Source organism: Tinamus guttatus, unplaced genomic scaffold (genome assembly GCF_059628265.1).
Source record: "Tinamus guttatus ecotype Peru unplaced genomic scaffold, ASM5962826v1 Tinamus_guttatus_pri_ptg000218l, whole genome shotgun sequence".
NCBI classification, from domain to species: domain Eukaryota; kingdom Metazoa; phylum Chordata; class Aves; order Tinamiformes; family Tinamidae; genus Tinamus; species Tinamus guttatus.
Window position 1 is genome coordinate 1,117,653 of NW_028288752.1, and position 23,825 is coordinate 1,141,477.

At 46.9% G+C, this 23,825-nt stretch overlaps 1 protein-coding gene across 2 annotated transcripts; it reads left to right on the forward strand.

Annotated features, from left to right (window-relative positions):
• Positions 1-2,300: 2,300 nt before the first annotated feature.
• SMYD1 (SET and MYND domain containing 1) lies at positions 2,301-23,403 on the forward strand. 2 transcript variants are annotated; one of them, XM_010217681.2, is made up of 10 exons: positions 2,301-2,486; positions 10,417-10,593; positions 10,874-11,087; positions 12,484-12,614; positions 14,387-14,425; positions 16,902-17,094; positions 18,782-18,874; positions 19,643-19,806; positions 21,373-21,541; positions 22,907-23,403. In XM_010217681.2, the coding sequence occupies exons 1-10, from the start codon at positions 2,350-2,352 to the stop codon at positions 23,063-23,065; spliced, it is 1,476 nt and encodes a 491-aa protein (XP_010215983.2). In that variant the 5' UTR covers positions 2,301-2,349; the 3' UTR covers positions 23,066-23,403. The 2 variants fall into 2 exon arrangements, with proteins under 2 accessions (XP_010215983.2, XP_010215984.2); XM_010217682.2 differs by lacking the exon at positions 14,387-14,425 and having other exon boundaries at positions 22,907-23,402.
• Positions 23,404-23,825: the final 422 nt, after the last annotated feature.

Consider the following 23,825-nt stretch of genomic DNA (forward strand, 5'->3'; position numbering starts at 1 on the left):
TCAGGCGACCCCTCGACTGGCCAAAACACACCAGAGTCCCCCAAATCTCCGCCCCGATGTCACCCCAAGTCCTGCCCGTGAGGTGGGAAAATCCACCCAAAATCTCTCCTCTGGTCCCAGGGACCAAACCCAGCCCCTTTCAGGCCTGCTTAATGCACACTTAGGAGCACTATTTATTGCACTTCCCTTTTCCCTTTCCCTTTGCCTGGCTTTTATGGGTGCAGGGCTCCGGCTGCAGCCTGAGCTGCCGCGGGGCGGTAGATGGAGCTGTTAGTTCTGTGGCCGGGACGAGAGTGGCGCCGTCCCTGCTGCCAGCCCGGCCTGTTGTGATGAGCACGGGATATATTCCAATAACTCCTGTTAACTCACTGTTTAAAGGTCAGCCCTTCACCATGCTCCAAAATCCCAGTGCCAGCTTGCTTGGGACGTTAAGTTTCCCCAAGGGCTGGCAAGTTGCTGCTCCACATAGTGGGAATTCCTGTTATCCAGCTTCTCTTAGCCCTCCACCACCACCTTTTCCTGGTGGTTTTGTCTTCAGATGGATCGTTCTTAACACTTTAGAGCTGGTCTTGTGTGCTTTCCTTCTCCATGGAGTTTGCTTTTAGCTGCTGCTTTGGAAGTAGTGTGAATGTTTTCTCTGCTATCCAGGAATTGCAAACAGTGCGTATTGGTTAATGACAGGATTTGATATAGCAGCACTCCAATGTGGAGGGAAAAAAAATCAGCACCCAATTTTGAGAGCTGGGTACTGTGTTTAAAGGCACTTGCACCCAGGGGGTTTAAACATGGACAGCAGAGCATCCCAGTATCACCAGTTATGTATCAAACACTGTGGTTAAGATTGTAATTCCTGGGAAGGTTTGTGCTGCCAGCTCTGCCACAGCTTCTTAGTAAAGAGTGGAGGAGCCTGATCAGTTTTGGGAACATTGCTAGGAACCACAGGAACACTCACATCACCCCGAATTTGGAGAGTTGTAGCATGATACTGTTCAGGCTTGGCACAGTCAGAGAAGCTTTAACCTTTAACACAGAATATTTCTGCTAACATGTGTTTCTATTTTTCTTTGTTTGTTTTTTTGGAGGAAAGGAAAATTGCCAGACGCTTTTAGCCATAGATGCTGAGCAGTCTGTGACCATCTTGAAAATGATGACGACACTTCTCCCTGCCTTGGATAGGTAAAGCATATCTAGGGACGCACAAGGATTATATCTTCTTTACCTCCCCACACCTCACGTTCCTTATCTGTTTTTCTGGGTTCCTCTGTGCAGCAGGAAGGTGTGGGAAGAGGTTTGCCAGCGTTAACGCCTGCAGAGTGCTTAGCAAATCTCCGTGAAACAGAATGAGGTTTATTCACGGTGGAAAGGTGAGATTGCCATGAAATAGCCACACCAAGGTAATAAAATGCTGAATGACAACCCGGGCTGGGTTAACTTACACAGTGAGGTTTCCTGTTATACCTGGAGGCCTCCTTGAGCTTACACTGGCCCCTGGGAGCAGCGAGCAAAGCAGGGGACAGTGTCCCCATGGGTTTGATCTCTCTGGTGCCTCCTCCTTTTATATTAAGGTGGGCCAAAATCCCCAACTCTTTTCTGTGATGTGCATTGGAGGTGAAGAGCGCCCTTGAATGTGCTGCCTTTTCAAAGAGCACCCAGCGCATCCAAAACTGTGTGAATATCTAACACGTCCTCCTCGCTCCTGCCGCCAGGCTGCTCTGTGAACTCTCTGCCAGCGCTTGGGAAGCAAATCCCCTTCTCCAGGCTCCGATGGCAATGGAGGGGGCGTGTGCTTCTCTCTTCTCCCTGCCCCAGATCACGGGCCCTCTCCTCGAAGGGTAAAAATAAAGCAGCATTGTTTAGTTTCTGGAAAAAGCCAGATGACAGTGGAAGGGGTCAGAAATATGCGTTCCAGCCCTCCCCATCCCACTGTCTCAGCTGTTGCTTCCTGAGAGACAGAAGCATGTGGTTGCTAAAAATACCCCGCCAAGAGAATACATTCCCTCCCCAACGGGCGAGCATAAATTAATCTCCAAGTCCTAACATACACAACTGCTTGTGGCTGGCAGAAACAATTCCAAACGTGGTTTTTGGAGAGGGGCTTCCTAACGCGGCAGGAGTCCCAGCCCTTTGATTTCCCTGCGTCGGTCGGCACCGTCGCGCCGAAGAGCTTCGCCTCCTCCTCCTCCTCCCACCCCCTTGCCCTCCTATGGGAAGCGGTGCCGCCGGGGGTGGGTGCTCGGGGTAGCCAGCCTGCTTATAAGTGTGGTCTGGTGTCAAGCTGAAGGTGCCGGGAGTGACGGGAGGTTTGGTGCGCCCCGACGTGCCCGCCTCCCGTGCCGAAGGGTCCCTGAGATGACCAAGGGGGGAATGGAGTCAGTGGAAGTGTTCCCGGCTGAAGGCAAAGGCCGCGGCTTGCGAGCGCTGAAGGAATTCCTGCCCGGGGATGTCATCTTCGCGGAGCCAGCCTACGCCGCCGTGGTTTTTGATAGGTAAGAGAGGAACCCTTGTAAAACAAAGATCAGAAGCTGTCTCGGTGCAAAGCCCGATCTGGCTGCGCAGGTGGAAGTTTGAAAGGGTCTGGATAGCATCAGCGCAGAGTGTGAAGGGAGCGCAGAAGCACTTGTGCAAAGAGGCGTCTGCAGCTCACGGCCACTGTCCTTCCTGCAGGCAGAGGAGGCTTCTTATTTTCAATAAGGACAGATGGTTTCCAAGGTGCGAGCTCGCAAGGTGCTCAGTGCCCCAGCTTTTACCAAGTGCAGTGAAAATTGAGAGTGTTCCACGTCTTCCAAAACCCATGTTGCTGTCAGGACCAAGTAATTCTTCAAGGGCATCGTGTTGAGTCCTGAGACTGAGATTTGCCCCATATTGCCAGTGGCTTTGGTGAAAGCTCTGCAGATTAATAGGGTAGTGAGTGATTCTGCCTGTCGGAGCTTTCCCCGAATGAATCAACCCTGTTAACGAGGTCTAGGATGGAGTCAGATGAAGTTGATTTGTGCTACTCAGTGATCTGGCAATAGCAGAGAATTAGGGATCAAATGAACAGAGCACGTAGCAAGTATTTTTGTGTCTTTCATCTGCGTTTTTCCTTGTCTTCGTAATATCAGTGGGAGAACATTTTCACAAACCTGTACAATAGCAATGACGATATTGTTTTTGATTTTAACATGTCATTGCAAGCACACACCATTAAAACTGTTTTTTTCAATTAAATGTTATAAATTCTTGAATTATAACTGTAGCTGAACTGAGTTTGATTACAGTAGTTAGACAAAACCGTCTCTCCTTGACATGTCCTTTTAGCTCCTACTCTTTAGTTTCCCTCAGGTTACGAGTTGGGAGCTCACTGTGATATTGTGTTTGCTTTGGGTATTCCCATTGGCAGTGAAATCTACCATATGCTGTGTTAAAAACAATAATTATCCTTTTGACCATTGAAAACATTTTGCCTTTTGATTCTTGAATGACTTATTTTTTTCCTTCTAACTGAAGCATTGCGAGCATCATGGGTATAGCTGCTCGTGTGATCGTGTCAAAGAGCTACAGCTTTCTTGCATTTTCAAATGTCACTTGTGTAATGTGAGATAGATAGGGGGAGAAACTCTCACCGCCCCAGCTCCTAGGGTGCAGACCGTGTCCCAGGCTTAGGTTTCTGACTGAAAACCTCCGATGGGGAGAGATGCCCTTCCCTCCCCGTGCAGGCTCTGTTTATTTGGCTTCCAGAGGCAGATCCAGGCACTGAGCAGCAAGGAGGTGCAACAAGCACATCCCTTCCCTGAGACTGCGGAGGATGGGGATGGTTTCCGTCATTCTTGTCTTCCTTTGCTACTCGTTTGTGCTTCCCATGCAATGGTAATAACAGACTCTTAGCCTCTTATGTTATATTTCATCCCATAGCACTTTATATATGCTGGTGATGAAATGCATTCCTGACATCTCTGAAGCAGACGGTGCCAACTCAATACTTGTTGCTTCACACTCAGCAGGGCACATCCTGTGCCTAAGACCTCATGGAAACCAACATTTTTTTTTCTTGCAAAAGCAACTCCAATGTTTTACACACACACACACACAGCTTTGGTTTTGAAGGTGGCTTCTATCGCTGCCCCAGGATATTATCCTAGGATATTTTTATCTTTCCCATGTCCACAGACAAAAAAAAAAAAAGTGTTTGGAGACAGGAGCTCTGTCTATCGGTGGCTAGAGGAAGGATTTAAAATTGTGTTGCACCTACAGTATTAAAAAGGTGCTCACCCTGCAATGGGACATGCAAGTCCAGAGTCCCTCACCCCAATTCCCCTCAGCGTGTTCGTCTTGCTGAAAGCAGCGTATATGTATACTATGGAAAGAGAATTTAAGTAGGAGCAATGCGTGGGCTTAATCTTTGAAGATTTTGGGTCATACCTTATCACTCACATAGGTGACCAGATTTTCCACAGAGCTCAGCTTTCTGCATGAGTGAGGGCTACCAGGGAAGCATGAAGAGGCAGAGTACTTTGAAAATCCTGTAGTCCTTTTAGGAACTCATTTCTTTGGGAAGTCTGGGTGCGGAAGGGATGCTGATGAAGTGAAAACATGTGCTGTGGGCTAGGGGGAGCAGATTTGCTGAGGTGCAACGTTATTTTCTTGGTGTGGCTGTGCTACAGGGTGGGAAGCGCCTGCTGTTTGTGGTGGGGTATGGAACTGGGATCAGATAGGAGGCATTACTGTCCAGAAATGCAGAAGCTCCAGAAGAGCTGTTGATCTTTTGACGTGGTGAAGAACATGGCTGTGGCATGAGGAATTCACATTTTCTGATGGAAGTGTATTAACTTCTGGCGTCTAAGTTAGAAAATCCACAAAATTCCTGGAGAGAGTCAGACCCATCCGGACAGCTGTTCAGTGCTGGAGCCTAAACTTGCACGTTCTGCAAGGCCCTAAGAGGAACATACCTCTTCATCCCGACTATCCAGGGAACTAGGGAGCCTGAGTAGCTTGTCCTGGCACTCGGCATTAGGTGCTCACAGCAGCAAGTGCAGATAAACTTTGGCTTAGGTGATGCAGAGATTCTGTAGCACAGTGGGGAAAATCACTTGCTGAAAAGTAGCAGTTTCTTTGACAAAACTCTGCAACCAGAGCAAGGAAAGGAGACCCATCGTTTACGTGAGAACAGTATGCAAGGTGATACAATGGCTTATCCACTTGGGCTGCAGCTTGCAAATTAAGACACCCAGAATTAAGGTCTACACATGTCCTCACAGAGCTAAGGGCAGGATTCACCTGCCAACACACAGTGTCTAGTGCCATCTGAGTTGCCCCAAGGTGTCCAAGACATCCACAGAGGACTGACAGGTACAATAGTATAGAGTAGTCAACTATAAACACCAGACAGCTCATAGCTTCTTAGATTTTTAAGGCCAAGATCTGACTGTCAAAGCTGACCCTTTTCTTTATAGACTGGTTACCTGGTGGCAGCTCCTGCAGCAAGTCCATTCTCTCTCTCTGAGCTAGAGCAACTGGAGTGTAAAGAAATGGCAAACACCAATTTAAAGGTGGTGCAGAACTCGGTGCAATCATCTCAAGTATTTCGCTGTTTGGATGAAGTGCAGACACACTCTCTGATTCTTGTTTGAATCAGCCTCACTGTTATCAGCTAAAATAACACTTAAAAAAAAAGTCAGTGTCAGGATTGCTTTGTCCTGAAATAGATGCAAAAGGTTGGAAGCACATCCCCTTGAGGAATTCTGTGCCTTTGATGGGCTCCTTTTTCAATGTACAGCTCCCCTGTGCATTCTCTTCACCCCTTGTCTCTGATTGAGACTAGTCCTCTTCTTACCTGCTGCAGTTTAATCCTTTCCACCCACCTTTTTCACTTTCTGTTGGAAGACCCAGGTCTCCTTTCCTCATGGCCACCTTCAGGACGATGGTGTTCCTGTTGCCTCGGCAAAATGTACAGTATGTGACCTTCTCTTCTGACACGGCTGCTGGCTCTCAAGCCTGTAGGAGTTTACATTTCCCCCCGGCATAGGGAGCCCTGATATATCTCTGTCAACCTTCTCTTGATGGGTTTGCTCTTTAACCAGTGGGGCTTGAGAAACAGTAGTCAAGGCAAAGAGTATCACGTGGTAGAAAGCCAGGATCACCTGAAGAGCTGCTGGATGAGTGATCTAAAAAAAAAAAAACCTAAGATCACGCTATTTTTGTGCTTCTTTTGATGTATGAAACAACCCCACAAGCATTTTCCAGGGGAAATGTGGGATGCTGTATTTTTGTAGCTGTAATGACCTAAGGATATAAGAAAGGCAAATTTTTCTATAGCAATATACTTCTGAAAATATTATGAAAGCATTTCTCTCAAACACTGTCAATAAAAGCTGAGAACCAATGTGATTGTATTCATACAGTTTAAACTTTTCTAGGTTTTGATTTTGTTTGGTGATTTAGCTCATTCAAAAGCTTAAACAAAACTTGGGGGGAAAACCCAGCTTTTTGAAAGAAAACCACACTGACACCTCATTAAAAAGTCATTAAATAGTCTAAAATATACCTGTCACCCTGGTGGCCTAGCCAGCCAATATATGAAGCAGAGGGATTTAGTTGTATGTTAGATCATCTGCGTGTGTCCTGGTATATGCAGACTAGCATAAACTCATTTCAGGGAGTTTTATGAGCTTTTCATCATACCCGTGAGCTCTTCATCATACCCGTGAGCTCTTCAGTGAAATCCCAATGTTCACACTCACGGTGTCTCACTTTGCTTTTCCCCATCAGCGAATGAGAGGCGAAGGGAGGTCGTGTGCGTGTCTCATGGATGAGGTGAACACGTGTTGCATGGCAGCTCTCAGCTTCTGTCTTGGCAGGAGCAGCAGGTCTGAACCCATCACACTTCCAAGCAGCCACAAGGGCTCTCTGCTTCTGCTTTCATGGAGAGCAGTGCTCGATGTTGCTATTGCTCTGTCACCTTCACTTTCCTTAGCCGGTGTGTTGAACCCCCGCTTCTGTGAGCGTAGCTACAATCGGGACTGGTGGTAGTTGCGCATCTCATCCAAGTACTATCAGATCTCAGGAGCCTCTGAGCGTTCAACTTTGTTGACACTTGGATGAGGGACCGAGGAAACCCGAGGCCCCGAGAAGGTCGATTAGTGAGTCAGTTGGTGGCACCTGGCCCTCCAAGCAGTCCTAAATCTCTGGTCTGGCAAGGCTTGGACAGGCTGAGGAAATCATTGTGCTAATGAACATCCTACTTTTGGATGGGATAAGAAGAGACGTCCTTGCTATCTGGGTTATGTGAGCACAGAGGGGTGATGAAGGCATGGACAGATGATGCAAATAGTGTGGATCTGCAGTGTAAGCACAAGTGGCAGAGAGCGGTTGTGTTGTCTCTGTCAAAGCGAGGGGAGCCAAGCACTGAGGCTCTAAGGGTCTGAACACCCAAGTGCATGGATGGCTGCCTTATGTGTCTCCAGAAACCTTCAGTGCTGCCTAGGCATGAGGTGTCTTGGCCTCAGAGCATGGGCTGCTCTCTTACAAGGAGAACAAGTTCTGTCTGGCCAAGTGCAGCCATCCTGAGTTGTGTTAAACATTTTCTAGGTCAGATGGAGAAGGTTTCATAGCACAGAGATTTCCACAGTCTGTTAGACTTGGGTTTAACCTCAAGGCTGCTCCCTCTGTCCTTGAGGGATTTCCCTGAGGAAGGATGGAGGGACTGAGGGCCATTGCTTGCCTTTGGTGTCCGCTGTGCTGGCGACCTCCAGGAGAGGTGGTGTCAGAGCATGTTCTTGGCCCTGGGGACAAGAGCCCAAGGGAGAGCTCTACTTCATGAACCCAATTCTGGGAGTCCAGCTCGGAGCACCTCTGGGATGGCAGAGGTTGTGTCAAGAGAAATCTGGGGCATTTAGAGACTTGCAGGACTAGGCAGTAGCTGAACACTTTTTTTTTCTTTTTTTTAAGATTTAGGAATTAATCTAAAATACCTCTGTCTCACCCTTTTTTCACGGCACCAAGAACTGAGCCCATTCACATGCACAATAACAATAAATCTGTTCTTCTTTTAGGTCGTTTCTGAGCATGAAGGATCTCACAAAGGTTTTGTGAGAGAAGTGGTAGTTCTTATACTTGGCAGTCTGCTCGGATTGCCCATGAGTGGTTGCTCCTGCATTTTTCTTACTGCTCCTTCATTTTCTCAGGAAATCTCCCATGACTTTTTTTTTTTGGTGCATTTTTGCTTCTCCTCAGAAATGGTGGCTTTCCAGGGCTGGCAGTAAGTTCCACTTGGAACTTAGAAACACTGGGCACCCTGTACAATAAATGACAAAATGCAAAGCCAACCTTTCAGTATTTTTCTCTTCTGAGGGAGGAAAAGGGAAGACACAAACCTGTGTCTCAGGAATGAGTGTCTGCTGCACCATTTCCTCCTCCAACCTGCCATTCCTCTGTACAGGGAAACTTTTCCAGCCCCCTCTCCCCTCCCCAACAGCCCCCAAAACGTGCAGGCGCCAGCGGGAGCCCCATTCCCCGGTGAGATACATCCCTGTGCTTCCCGGCACGGTGTAGCCATGTGGGTTTTATCAGCTCTGTGGCTCCTCTTTCCCTTACAAGGAGTGCAATCGCTCTTGCACCTCTCTGCCCCCCAGACTTGACAGCTGACAGAGCACAGCCTTGCATTTCTCACCAGCACCCAGCACTCTCGTTTGATTTAAGGGAGGTGGTTGCATCCCCCTTCCTGCACAAGCTGCCCCCTGCACTTCCCAAATGCTTACCTTGACGTGGGCTCCCTCTCACCAGCCGCCACTGCTCACTGTCCTTTTGCAAACCTCATTTTTTGCACGCTGCATTGCCTGCTGCAAGTCATCTGGCTTCAAATCAACGGGCTTCTTCATCCTGCTAGGGCCAGGGGATCAGGGTGGATTGCATTAGCGGGTCATGGAACAGTGCTGCAGGAGTGGAAGGGCATTTTAAGTACAATGATATGTGTAAATATACATACATGTGTATATAGATATTTAAATATACAGTGGAGAAGCAGGAGAGTCTTCTGGATGGAGCCTCTGTGTCTGATTACCAGCTGTGGCACCGCCTTCTCATGTGACCTTCAATAAATTTTCATGTCCTTGTGCTTTGGTTTCCTTGTTGCAGGCAGGGCAGTGCTGATGTTCCCTTTGCCTCTGCAGTCAGTGGGCTTTTCGTAATGAGGAGAACCTCCTTCCCAGGGCTGGCAGTGTCTAAGTGATGGGAATGTTGTGAATTCTCCCACACCCTCGAGCCTGGGGATGGTGGAGGCAAAGTGGGCAGTTGCCTGGAGGAGCAGGCTGTCAGGAGCTGCAAATCAGGCAGGCAAACGCCTTCTGTAGGGCCAGAGAGCTCTCCAGGCTTGCCCACTGCTCTGCCCACTGTGTCCCTCATCTGATGCCCTGTTCCTGCAAGGTGGGAGCAACTCAGCTCCATCCAGGCTTCATCTTTGGGACGGTGAAACTCCATGTTGTCTGTTGCATTTAAAAGTCACGAGTCCTTAGGCTTACTAACAACCCTACTAGGTTTAACTGGGTCCATCAGCAAGTAGAAAGTCTTGAAGTTGTTTGGGCAGGAGAGAGTTTTCGCCTGCTTCCCAGTGAAGCAAGGATGAGACAGGCTGCTTCCCAGGATGAAGCAGCTGGAAGTGTGGATGGGGCGTGTGGTGGGGGATTTCCCTTGATCCTGGGCCTGGATGCTCTCAGAGAGAAGTATGAGCCGTGACAGACATCAGTATCATGTGATATATTCCTCCCCCTTGGTTATAGTTACATATGTATAGTTATAGGATGCTTCATGGAAATCCTGGCTTTTAATTGACAAGTGGCATCTGCCTGTAGTCACTGGGACCAGGAGAGCCTTGAACCAGCTTGGCCCCTGGCTCTGCTCTGTTGTCTTGTGACGGCTGAGGGCCAGGAGACACATGCCAGCACCAGGGGAGGGAGAAGGTGACAGCATCTCCCTGCGGCAGCTCTGTTCTGTGCCACACTCGGGCTGGCTCTTTGCCTTCCCGTTTTCCTTCACGTTTGTTAAGCGATAGACTCATTAAGCATCTGCTTTCAGCTCAGCAAACGGGCGGCTGGTACTTTAACAAGGGCCACACAGACGACAGAAACAAACTGAAAACCCTATTAGCAATGGCAGTGCTGAGAAGAAGCAGATGAGCTGCAGACAAGAGGGCTAAGAGCTGAGGAATGTTTTATTGCTTCCCCCCTTTAAACAACATATCTGTCATACAGATCAGCATAGCCAAAGGGAAAAGCAACTAGGCAAACTCAGGAGGATTAAGCCAGGGCTTTGCATAGCAGGTTTCCCCTTCCTCCCAAAAAGGCAGGAAGGGTCTGTCCTCACCACATGCGAGGAGCCTTTGCTGGAGCATTGGGCTGTGTGACCCTGCTCCAAGGTACAAGCCAACAGGTCCTTCTGTCCTTCCAGCCTGACTCACATCGTCTGTCACACCTGCTTCAAACGGCAGGAGAGGCTGCACCGCTGTGGCCAGTGCAAGTTCGCCTACTACTGCGACCGGACCTGCCAGCGAGCGGCGTGGCTGGACCACAAGAGCGAGTGCTCCGCCATCAAGAGACACGGCAAAGTGCCCACCGAAAACATCAGGTGAGCGGTGGCCCCGAGAGTCTGTGCCGTGAGCCTGGCTCTTTGGCTCACGAGCTGGCCTGAAAACGGTAGGAGAAGACAGGGCTTCCCCCCAAAAGGTGGGGGATAAGAGCTGGGTGGCCTGGTTGGGACCTGGACACCTGGATGTGAGTTGGACTGGGGAAAGCCAGCAGTATTCCTGAGCTGGGATGAATTTTGATGTTTCTCCTGCTGGGCAGAGGTGCATCTGGCTTGGACAGTCCGAGCAGGACACTCATCTGTGGGGCTCTTTCCTGGCCAGGTTGGCAGCCCGTATCCTGTGGAGGATGGAGAGGGAAGGCAGCGGGCTGGCGGAGGGCTGCCTGGTCTCCATCGACGAGCTGCAGAACCACGTGGACAGCTTTGGCGAGGAGGAGAAGAAGGAGCTGCACGCCGATGTGGAGAGCTTCCTCGAGTACTGGCCACCACAGAGCCAGCAGTTTGGCATGCAATTTATTTCCCATGTGTTCGGAGTGGTAGGTACAAGGAGTGCGAGGACGAAGGTTGGGTTTAAGGTCACAGGCTGTGCCAACCTCAGATTCACCTCAGTTTCTCAGGGCAGGACGCCTGCACTCCTCCTCCTCTCTTGCCTTTAAGAAGCTGTAGCAGCCTGGATGGCCAGGACAGGCTGTTACTTTGGGTGCTATGGGTAGCACCGCGTTCCCCACCTGCCTCCATCCTGTGATTCCATGTGGGAAACCAGGGCACAGCAACGCCAAGGCCTGGAGCAGTTTTAGCTGTCGGAGCATGCAGCAAATGGCTTCAATGCTGCCCTTACGGACATGGTTTAACAGGGATGGTGTTGAAGGCTTTGTGGTTGGACTGGGTCATCTTGAAGGCCTTTTCCAATCATAATGATTCCATGATTCTATGATTCACACCGCAAGTCACACTGGGCATCTCCCTGTGCCTGGAAGAACTAGGAAGGTGCATTTAAATACATTTTTAGTAAATATACTTAAAATATGATGCATTTATACATACACATATATATACTCTATTTAAATATACATATAAAGCACAAAATTTTTGAATACACAATATGAATATATGCATTAATATGTTTATTATATTTTGTGTACTCTAGATTCTTACATCTACGTATGCTAATTATACATAGTTATATGTAGTTTTTACATATGTATGCATACATACATACATATGAACACACTCAGTTAAGAATGGAAATAAAGCAATTAAAGGGAGTAAAACAATTAGCCGCCGAGAGAGTTATTTTGTTTGCAGGTATTTTATCATTTTTTTCCCCTTTGGGAATACTTCCTTTGTGTATACTTGTGAATAAAAACTATTTCCTGAATGATTTACAAAATAACTCATAATGAACTGTTATAATTGATTTCTGAGCTGTGTGGGCTGCCCAGCAGATGTTTTTCTAGGCTGAATGCACCCCTTGTGGTTACCTGGTTTTACAAGTATGAACTTTGCTTTCTGCAGCTACTCTACTTAAATTGCTTCAAATTCATTTTTCTGTGACCTTTTTTTTTTTTGAATTATTTACATAGGGTGAACATGAGAAATCCCATGCGTTGTCGAACCAAATTTATCTTAAACACTCAGGATGGATACAAGCAGCAAATATGCTGCAGTGTTTACTCAGCTCTGCTCTGAGCGGGTCCTTCTGCTTGAGTCCTGCATCACTTCCTACTGATGTTTAATCACAACTAAAGGTGTCATTTTTACAGTTACCCGCCATGATAACCTTATAGACACTTCATAAAGTTTGGGGGTGGAATGCTAGGGATATACCTCTCCCAAAGAATCAGGAAGGTTTGAGAAATCTTGATGCCAAAATATAGCTGAAGTAATTTCTTTCTCCTCTGACACTTGTTCCTGCTTGTGTTTTGGACCTAGATCAACTGCAATGGCTTCACCCTCAGTGACCAAAGAGGACTTCAGGCTGTTGGTGTGGGTATCTTCCCCAACCTCTGCCAGACCAACCATGACTGCTGGCCCAACTGTACCGTCATCTTCAACAACGGCAAGTGAGTGGATTTCTTTCTTCTTCCTCTTTTATCTCAGAAAGAAAAAGTCAGAATTTTGTTTCTAAACGAGAGCTCTTTTCTCTCATGGTCATTCTTTTAAAAATTATGTTTTGATGCATTAACCAAATGCATAGAAGTTATCAGTAAGATCGGCCCAAAGTCCAGCGAACTGGCAAAGAGTTTTTCCCTTGGTCCTATCAGTTTTGAAATTCAATCTACAAACACACAGATAAACTGTTAATTAGCTAATGAAGGCCACACCCCTATATTGAGGCTTCAATTATGAGTCATAAAGGAACAATTATGGTTAATGAGTTATTTTAGATTATATTGTGAGTCCACAGTTCACGAGTTCTTATTACAAAAGCCCGCAATCAGCTGTGTATCGCTATGTGCTGATGTGTTTATAACCATACCTAACACAAATCCTCACCTTCATGAGAGTGTGCAGTCTCTATTAATCACTGATTAACTCTTTAGCAATGAGATCTTAACGATAGTTGTGATTGATGTCTGAAAAACAGAGTCATGTACCAGTGCAAGATACTCATGATCGCTGTGCATTGCCTGTTCTTACTCTGTAAGGAAAAATCTGTGGGATAACCATGGCACAGTTATGAGAAAAACAACAGGAAATGCAGGGACATTTCTGTGGAGCTGAAAGTGAGGCTGCCCATCTCTGCACATTTTTACAATGCAGCCCAGTGGGAGGATGCTCTGCCCTTCACAACCGCCTTCCAGGCCATACGAGGCATAAACTACTGTTTATCCTCATATGGGGATAAAGACACATCAGGTCCAAGACCCCATCTAGGGGAAATTGCCTGCATAAAGCACAGCCACAGTATTTCATCAAAATATCCCACTTAGGCTGAAGATTTCCTATAGACCTGCATTTAGCAAACCTTAATGTTGAGCTTAAGATAACCTCAGAGCCTCCTTTCTTTAACTAACACATTGCTTGTGCACTCGAATTCTTACTGCCAGTTTTATCTAATAAATAAAGTGTTTATTACGCAGATGGGGAGCGAGCAAAGAGGGATAATTAAAAATTGCATTAGGATAGTTACCTCTGGGGGACACAGAGCCTGATCCAGAGTCAATTGGAGTCTGTGCTCTGATATCCAATTGCCCTGGATCAAATTCTTACTGTGAGGACTGGGAGAGCCCCTCAAACCAGCATAGAAGGTGGAGGAGGTAATTAACAGTGAGAGCAACCCTGAAGCCTGAGTTTTTGCATGGTAAGTAGAGGAATTACATTTTGTTTGCCTGGCAGCCTGCTGAAGCTCCCATGTGCATCCTCTTACTGACTTTAAACCTTGACCGTCTGGTTATGTTGTGCAATTGGCTGAGTAAAGAATGAAGGTTTCGTGTCCTTTTTTTCTTTTCTTTTTTTTTTTTTTTTTTTTTTTGTGAAAACCTGGTGGAGAAGCTTGGTCTAACCTCTGCTGTAAGTTGCGTTCTAGTGAGCATGTCTCTGGCGATGTCAGTGGAGACACCTCTGGTGCACGCGGGAGAATTAGCCCTTTGGTGCCTGCAAAATGTCAGAAGGGGGTTTTGCTCGTCTGCCGTCCAAGAGCATTCCCAAAAGCACCGAGCCAGGATGACCGTCCCTTAGATGGGCCACAACTTGGCGCTGGGCATCCCGCTTACGGACGGAGCTCGATGCCACCCGGCTGCATCCGCCGTGCTCAGCGCTGGGCATGCAGACTCCAGTTTCTTCCATTGTACTTGCGCCCGTGTAAACTGCAGATGTTTGTTTTGTCTTTCAGTCATGAGGCTGTAAGATCAATGTTCCACACACAGATGAGGTGGGTCGGTCTTGTAAGCATCCTCCTTCCCCTTGGCCTCTACCCCTCGTGCCCCCTGTTAATAAAAAGGCCGCAAGCAGCGCCGAGGGGCTCTGAACGAGAGCCCTGTTGGCAAAGAGTGTTACTTCCCCCGTTTCCTTCACTCTTCTTCGTCCTTCCCTTGTAAAGCCCCACTAAACCCCAACCTCACTTACCTCTACGTTTGGTAGTATGTTAAACACATCATGGTGATACTCAGTGTGAGCCAGCTCCCTCCCTTGCCTTTCCTCTCTCCCTTGCTCCCGAGATCTCCCTCCTCCACTCCTCACTTCTCTCCTCACTACGGACAAGAGCATGAAAGTCAGAACAAGGTCTCGCTAATCTTGTGTAGCCCAAAATAAAACCTTGTGTATTATGAGATGAGAAACGATTGCATTGCTGACATACTAAATAGCCTGTGTTTCTTCTGTAACCAGCAGCGCCCTTTGAATGCATTCACTCCAACAGCAATGCCTCCAGAAGCAGATTTCACACGTTTTTGTCGTAATAACTCTTTAACAGTTCACCTTTTAATGATGCCGCTGTTACCTGACCCAAACATCTCTCTCCTGTTAAAGAGTTCCCTAAAATGTATATTAAAAAGAGAGAGAAAAAAAAATAAAAAGCTCTCTGCTTAACTCGCTGCACTTGGTTTATTATAGTCAGTCCAGTTAAAGGGACACTGGCAGAGGTGAAACACTCCTAACGTCCTTTTCTCCACCACTGGTGTTTGCCCCATGCGTTACAGAGAGGACCATAAAAACGGGCGAGTGGGTTTAACTTGTGCCTGGAGCTGCTGTCTCTGGGTGACCTCAGTTCTGGGCTCCCCGGGCCTCGCTGTGCCCCTCGCTGTGCCCCTCGCTGCACATGCCGGGGACAGGGAGCGTGGGCCCCATGTGCTGGCGGTGTTTGATCAATCCCTGCTCCAGCCGCTCTCGGCTCAGTGTCCCTTTAACTGCAGTGTTTTAAATACGTCCTGCGCTGCTATGCTTGTCCTGAACCCAACTGATCTCCTCCGTGCAAGGGATGCAGGGGTTTGGACTCAATCTCCAAGTCTTCTCCGAGCATAATGATTCTGTGATTCTATTCCTGCTTCAAACACACCTCGTTTGCTTGGGCTATCAGAGGCATCATAAAAGTGAGAGGCTTGATTCTGCTTCCCTGCATGACTCACGTTAACAAAGATCCCCTTAAGTGTGACAAAGGAATGCTTAAATAAGAAAATGTGGAAATTGCTCTTCTTTATGCACTTTCTCCTTGGAGGAGCTGGCTGCTGGCTGCATCCAGCTCCGGTTGGCGTTGTCTCATGGGCATGGCATAACTAATAGCTGTCCTGCGTGACGATGGCCTCCTTACTGATGAATTTAAGAGGAAAGAGGCCGTTGATGTGACTCAGTGCCAAGAGAAGGTCAAGCCCGGCCTCCAAGGGTCGCTTACGCAGCCGCCTTGCGTGGCCGAAAGATGCAGCGGTACCAAGGTTGGTGTTGGGAGCTCCCTGATGTGAATTACGGACCCTCTGCAGAAATACGATCACGCAGGAAAAAGAAAACCATCCTCCACAACAGACCTATTTCTAATGCATCTGGCTGTGCCGTGGGTGAAGCCTTTGGTCGCTTGTCTGGGATGCCAAGAATTATTTCCAAGAACAGGTAGAGCCAGTGGTAGGTGGGTCACAGCAGGCATGCAAAAACACCCCCTTTCATGGCTGTTTGGTGGGGCTTTATTCCCCTCGGGCTGATCTCTGCAGCCAGTTATGCCCCTGTGATTGTCAGGGCACCCCGAATAACCGAGAGAGAGATTTAGCCTGCTGAAGCGAAACAGCAAGGGAATTATTTGGTGCATCCACATTATTGAAGACCTTTTTCAGGGAAAGACGTGAGAGTGAGGCAGCTACAAAGATCTGGCTTTTCCAAAGGCCTGTTTTTCTTTGAAGTGTTTGCCCTGAATTTTGGTCTAGCCGCAGTCTCCAAACTTTTCAGAGTGAAAATGATACCGAAAGCAGCGTGGGCTGGTGATCTGGGAGGTTTGCCAGGGCTGTGTGAGTAGGGTGCAAGCAGTGCTTAAAAAAACATCCAGGGTCTAAACTCAGCATTTTGCAGTGCTGCTTGTGCACTTCTCATCTCAGGGCTTTCTTCTGGCAAATCCCCTGTGACACAGCAGAAGTTTATGCCTACAGTGATCCCCCATCCAGGTATATTAACCTGGCCATAAATTCTTCTATTTCAGGCCCTTTCCACTCTCCAGTGTATCTCTGCTAGGCAGAGGGTCAGGAGAAGCACTGTAAACCTTTTAGAATGTGTTTAGTTAGCAAACGGCTGCACATTTATGCATTGGCCTCCTTGGGGACAGAGCGCAGTGCCCCAGGGCAAGAGCTGGGGTCATTAGCAGGACTGGCCCCAAGATCTAGGATCCCTCACCTTGGCTTTTCTAACCCTCCTCTCTTCTTCTTTGCAAGCAGGATTGAGCTGCGGGCCCTGAGCAAGATTTCTCCTGGGGACGAGCTGACTGTTGCCTACGTGGATTTCCTCAACGTGAGCGAGGAGCGGAGGAAGCAGCTGAAGAAGCAGTATTACTTCGATTGCACGTGCGAGCACTGCAAGAAGCACATCAAGGATGACCTGATGCTGGCTGTGAAGGAAGGGGAGAACAAGGTAGGATCCTGCCACAATGACTGTGGTCAAACCCACAGGAAGCCAGGACCTTCCAGCCAAAGGTGGCTCTTGATTTAGTTAATGGAAAACAAAATAGGAGACAACAAAGTCATGTCCCTGCAAAATAGCTCAGCCCGCGATGCGCTCAGGGACCGTAGAGCTGGATTTTGGCAGAAGCACAACACAACTGAAGTCTACGTAGTGCCAATGTAAAGCAGGAGAGCAGAACTAAAACTTAATTGAATGCTATGCCAGTCTGAACACCCTGCAAGGTCAGTTTAACCCCTGTTATGCCATGTTTTGTATCTAGTAACTGCACACTTTTTAATTTAAAAGCCCCCCTCCAAAGTTGCCTCTAGCTCCCTGGTAATAAAACTAACCAAAGGCATTTCCACAAGTTTATAAAAGTTCCCAGCAGTACTAGTGGTCCATCAATAGTCAAAATGGTGAAATATTAGAAAATGAGGTGCCAGACTTCATGCTACCATTTAAGTTGTTTTTTTTTTTTTTTTTTTTGTGAGGAACTGAATGGTCACCAAAGTATTAAACAGTAGAACAAAAAATATATTACAGATAATTTGTAGTGTACAGTTTGTAAAATGTGGAGCAAGTTGTGCCCTCTTAGCTAGGGCAAGATCCTCAGCCTCCAGCTCGGCACAGCTGCAGAAGAGCTGAGCTCAGTCCTGTGTTCCTAGAGGTGGCAGTCAGGAAAAGCTGGATCCTGCCCTGTCACCTCTAAACACGTCTGTGGCCAACACCAAAAATCTTTCCCTGGCTACAGGTTTGGATAAGGGTTTTTTGTGCTCGCTCAGAAAAAGCCCCTCACAGCTATGCAAGGTGTGTGATTTCAGCTATTAAAAATACTTTGTGGCCGCAGACAATGAGTATCTGGAGTGAGCTCAGCCGCCGAGTGCGGCTGCTCGCCGCCTGCTCTGTCACGTTCTTCACATTCAAGCTCCCTTGCCTGACAGTGGCAGCTCTCACAGCTGCATGGAAAAAGTGCTATGAATATATATATATATAAATATATGCAAGAGTGACAGCTTGCATCCTCAACAGCCGCTCTGGCTTCCAGTTCTTTGCCCCTTCCAAATAGTAGCAGAGCTCCCATTGTTTATAATGGCAACAGGATTAGGGGCCTTGGGAAAGCAAGGGAGGTTTCTTATTTGACAAGGCTGCTGTGGAAGTGGTGTTGAAAGTGCCTATTTTGGGAGGCTTTGCTCAGCCAGTGTTAGCAATGCAATTTGCACTGACATTAACATTGCCTTTGGATGTGCTCTGCACACTAGGACTTCCTGAGTACTGCTCAAATCTGATTACCTAAATAGTTTCAGTCCAGCAGTATATAATAATGAAATGCAACACAGATATAACACTCAAGTATATGTATCCCTAAATACACTGGGGAATGTAGCTCTGAAAAGCTATTGTTCCTTCTAATTTAGCCTTTCAGGAGCCTTTCCCAACTATATAGTTTTATATTTCAGCATTAGGTGGAGGGAATAGAGGCAGCTAATTAGGAGCTAGTTGGTGTTTTGTCAGGTCTGCCTGTGTGTGCATCGTGTCCTCAAACACACAAGGAAACCCTAACCTCTGCGAGGTGTATGGCAAAACACTTCACCCTGGGTGCAGCTGAAATCAGAGGTGAACTGTGCGTTTTCCTCACCAGTTTTCCTAATGCCTCCAGCCCTCTGCAGAGACGGTGAAGGAAGTGATACAGTTCTCCAAGGACACGCTGGAGAAGATCAACAAGGCCCGCCAGGAGGGAGTTTACCACGAAGTGAGTCCCTGGGCTTCTGCTTTCTTGCCCTGCACACACGCTTTGGGGAATGGAGCAGGGCTCCCCTGGGCTGCCTGCAGCACAACCAGGCATTTCCAACATGAGCATGAAACCAAGCACCTGCCAAGTGAAGAACATGAGTTACAAGGCAAGCTTAGAAGTCAGACCTGCCAGGTCCTGCTGTCCCCATCTCTTTTGCTGGAGCTGTTTCATGCTGTGTGAACTACATTAATATTCGCTGATGCAGGACCAGCTCTGCACTCTAATGTCCTAACCAGCCAGCTGTAGACATTTCTTCTTCTCTCCCTTTTTTTTCTGACCCAGGTAGTAATTGTTCTGCTCAGAGTGTAACAGATTCAGGAAAACACTGAGCAGCAGGCTAAAGATTTGAAATGACTTTGGGCAATGGCTGATGCCTTCCAGAATGGAGGAAATTGAGGCTGGGTGGATGATACTGGAGTGTAAACACTCCCTTAACACTCTGTCTTTGATAAACCCAAGCAACTGGGATATATATATATATTTTGTCCTGGATTTGTTGAGCTAAAGGCCTTGATTCTTCCTTCTCAGTTTTATGAATGTAGTCTTGGGAAAGGATGAATTTGAGTGCCAAACATTTTTGTAGAGTTGTAGAGATGTTTTGTGACAAACAAAAGCTGTTCCTAACTTCCTCCGCCTTTGCAGGGGTGGCATGTCCTCCAGGACTGATAGGGACTGTGCAACCTATGGGTCTTTGATGCAGCAGCTTCTGACCTTCTCCTCCCCTAGGTTGTGAGGCTGTGTCGCGAATGCCTGAAGAAACAGGAGCCTGTGCTGGGAGAAACCAACATTTACCTCCTGCGGATCCTCAGCATTGCCTCCGAGGTGCTCTCCTACCTCCAGATGTTTGAGGAGGCAGCTGGCTACGCCAAGAGGATGGTGGACGGCTACCTGTATGGCTGTGCCTTATTTTTCGTGGTTTTTGGTGGTCATGCAACGTTAGGCAGCATGTTATACGAACAATTTAGGGCCAAATTTGCTTTTACTTGGCAGAAATTACTTTATCCCCATCGGGCAGCATTTCTGGCATTCAGACTGGGCCCGGATTGTATCAGCAGAGAGGGAGGGACTCTTTCATAAATGAAGAGTTCACAAACAATCTGATTTACTGAGTTGTAACTGGCAAGGAGTTTGGTTACATCTTTCATTAGCCTCTCTGTTTTGCATCTATGGGCTGCCCTAGTGGCAAAACACAAAGGCTGGGTAAAGGAAAGAGAGAAAATCGCTTCAGAACATGGCCTGCTCCCTTGCGTACTGCAGGAAGGAGATGTTGCAGTGATGAGAGAACTCCCAGGTGGCTGCACTTACAGGCTGCCTTCGCTCCTGAATAATATATCTAGATATCTGTCTTGGTTAAATAATTCATGCCTAAGGCCTGTGGCAAAGGCCCATTGAAAACAAAGAACTTCAAGCTTGGTCCTCAAAGGACTGACCTCACAGTAGAAATGTCACACCTCATTATTATTGTGGTTTCTCTACAGGACTGGTGAATATTAGTTAGCAAAGATTAAAAAATAAGCAATGAAAGCCATAAAGAACAGAAGGGAGGAAATCCTGTCTCATTATCCTGTTCATTCTTGTACTGAAAGCGACTCCTTCTCATTGCTTTCTCTTTTGGTCTAGTCTATCCCCAAAAGCCTGTGATTTTGGGGATCACCCCAAAGAAGGGTGATAGCAGCTTACAGAACTTGCTTGGCATGGTGGTCTGACAAGCTGCTTTTGAGGCCAGTGCCCAGCCTTGGCACTGATCTACTGAATGACATGGAGGAAATTGCTTCCCCTCCCCGTTCCTTGTTTTTTTTTTTTTCAGTCTAAAATGGGGATCATGGTAATTCCCTTTCTTACTTTATGACATGACAGCGTAAAATGCTAAATAAGCCCTTAACAGTGGGTTTGCAGGTAAATCCAAGCACCTTTTGGCCCTGTCTGAGATTTAAAGTTGGATTTAGAGTCCCGGATGTGTCTTGCCCATCTAAGATACAGGAGTTAGCAGAGTGGTCTTGCAGTCCCTGCAGGGAGGGATGTATTGCCAGGGGATGACACAAACATCTCTGGAGTTTCTGCAATCACCTTGAAGTGATGATGCATTCTCAGTTTAGGCATGCCAAGCAGGTGAAACCTGGGCTGCAGGGCTAGATCTGGGTTTTGTGAGTGTCAAAATATATGGAATTGCAAAGCCTGGCTTTCTCTGGCCCAGGTATCCACCTTTCATTATTAGCATGCTGTTCATCCTCCGTCCCTCTCACATCAGCTCATGTCCTCCTGTAATTCGTGTCCTCACATAACTCCTGCTTATGCATTACACCCTTTTAGAGCAGAGCTGTGCATTTCAGTGGCATAAATGCAGTAGGATTGTCACTTCAGCAAACAGTTTGCAATTCAGCAAACATGACCTGTCATTGACAAACATTGGGGAACTCGGGCCTTCCCTGAACTAAACTTACACAATGTTTTTCCAGGAAAATTTACCATCCCAACAATGCGCAGCTGGGGATGGCGCTGATGCGGGCAGGAGTGACCCACTGGCATGCTGGTCTCATTGAAGCTGGCCATGGCCTCATCTGTAAAGCTTATGCCATTCTTCTGGTCACCCACGGACCTTCCCACCCCATTACCAAAGACCTGGAGGTAGGTGTTGGGATTCCTGTGTGGTCTATAAGTTGGCCATAAAGGAATTATGCTCAAGCTGTGGAAACAACTTCTCACTTGCTTCTTACTTGCTGTAGTTTTCTCTAGGTTATATTTCAGATTGCTGAGAAATGCATGTTCTTGTCTATGGGAAACTTTCATCTCCGAGAAATAGTTTTTAGCCTGCATCAGGGCATACATTAAAAATGGCCCACAAGTCTCTGAATCTTTTCACTGTGACCAAGGATAAATCTCCCATTCTTGAGAAAGTCTGCTTTCCCTGTTCTCAGATGAATGGCATAACAATTTGGCTATATGAAATTACAAATGGTGGACCTGTTCCCAGCTTACCAAGTGATATCCATTATCTTATATTGTATGTTGACCATTTTTGTTCTCTATTTATTGCTCCCTTGTCCTTCTCCTCACTGACAGGCTTTCTTAGTAATGAGTTGCAATACATTTTTTTCCTCAAATGACTGATAAGGTTTCCCGGCTTAAGGTCAAGAGCTGCAGATTGCAATCAAATTATGACTGCTCAGCTGTGATTCACTGTTTGCAGTTACACCTGGGTAGCTGTCGTTTCTTTAGGCTTTAATTCTCCTCGTGTGACCTGTCAACTTTACAGCATTCTCCTTTATTAGCCAAAAAAAAAAAAAAAATCACTATACCAAATGCAATCCTTTATTGAGGTCTTAATTCCATTACAACAGAACTAAAGCTAGAAGAAACTAGTGGGTTTATGGCACACATTTAGCAGCTAAGGGTCTAACAAACTGTCAGGTAGGTGTAAAAAGATGTTCTAAAACTCCTTCTGGGCCTATGGTACTGCTGCTGATACAGCACTAGGAATGACCCTGCACATGTTGAATCCTGGGATGCAAGGGGATGCAGTGACGAGGTGGTCAAGGTGGGGCCGAGCATCTCACTCTCCCATCCCTGCCTCCTCCCACAGGAGGTGACCTGGCTGGAGATGATCCGAACTCTGATGATGGATCTCACCATAGGTCAGACCCGTGGCATGGATGGGAATACACCCGTTCCCTGGCTCTGCACGGTGTCAACTCTGGGTCCTTGTATCTCTTGTGCATCAATTGAGTTTGGGACTATGAGGCTTCCCAGCAGCTCACAGAGGAGGTGACAAAGGGAAGGCTGATGCCTTCTTGACCCACACTGGCAACTGGGTTGAAAAAGTACCCGATTATTTCTGTCCAGTTTGGCACTGCTGGTAGAGAGCTAGAACAAGGTGCATCATTACATGGCCTAGGATATCACTGACGGACAGGTCTCATGTGAAGGGAGTGAGTTATTCACTATCTTTGAGATCCTGTGCATCACAGCTCTTTAAACCGCTCTGTCTTTCAGGTCATGCGTGTGCAGACGGAGATGGAGCTGCGCATGTTCCAGCAGAATGAGTTCATGTATTACAAGATGAGGGAAGCTGCCCTCAAGAACCAAAAGATTCAAGTCATGCCTGAACCCTCCAATGAGACCTCACCCAGTCTCTTCCACAAGAAGGAATAAAACTTGAGCCTGACCCAGATACATGTGTGTGAGATAACATCACCTGTGGCAGCTCCAAACATAGGGAATGTGATATGTGAATGTGGTGTATCCATAAAGATTTTTTTCCAGTGGCACCTGTCTGAGAACATGGATCTGCTTGGGAAAAGTCCAGAAAAATCTTCTGGGGGCTTAGAGTAGAATTGCTCCTTGCAGAAACAACATCTCTTTTTTTACTACCACTAGCATTAAAAATAAAAGTATGAAAATCTGTTATAAAATGCTTTAAATTCTTGTTCAAAGCCTTTTCTCTCCAGGCAAGTCCTGATCCTGAATTCTTTGGTTACATTTTTAATTCTTTCCTAAATGTTTTCTTCCATCACTTCTTCGTGATGACATAATTTTGTTCTGATGATGTCTATGAGTATTTTAGGAAAGGACAGTAGAAGTGAGAAGCTGAGTTCAAAAAAGTCATGTATGCTTGTGAACATGAAGTGCAAGTTATGTAAGTAGTATCCAACTGCTGGTACTTTGCAAGTGACACAGAACAAGTGAAGATACAACCTCTGGATAAATTACTTATGATAAATTTGTTACTATACTTAAAAATAGGAAATGTTTACAGTGCTGTCAAGGAGATGGACATGGGATGGGTGCCAAAACCTGTTGTCAGATCAGAAACATCATCCCAACCAGAACATCATCACATCAACCATAAATTCACTTCCCAGTGAAAATTTCCAGTTAGCCTCCACACACACAGTTTGGAAGCAGCTGCTAC

Excerpts from the sequence above, each read along its gene's own strand:
- SMYD1 (XM_010217681.2), top strand. The coding sequence starts at position 2,350 with ATGACCAAGGGGGGAATGGAGTCAGTGGAAGTGTTCCCGGCTGAAGGC. Across the intron at positions 14,426-16,901 it reads ATGTTCCACACACAGATGAG|GATTGAGCTGCGGGCCCTGA; the intron begins GTGGGTCGGTCT and ends CTTTGCAAGCAG. Across the intron at positions 19,807-21,372 it reads AGGATGGTGGACGGCTACCT|GAAAATTTACCATCCCAACA; the intron begins GTATGGCTGTGC and ends ATGTTTTTCCAG.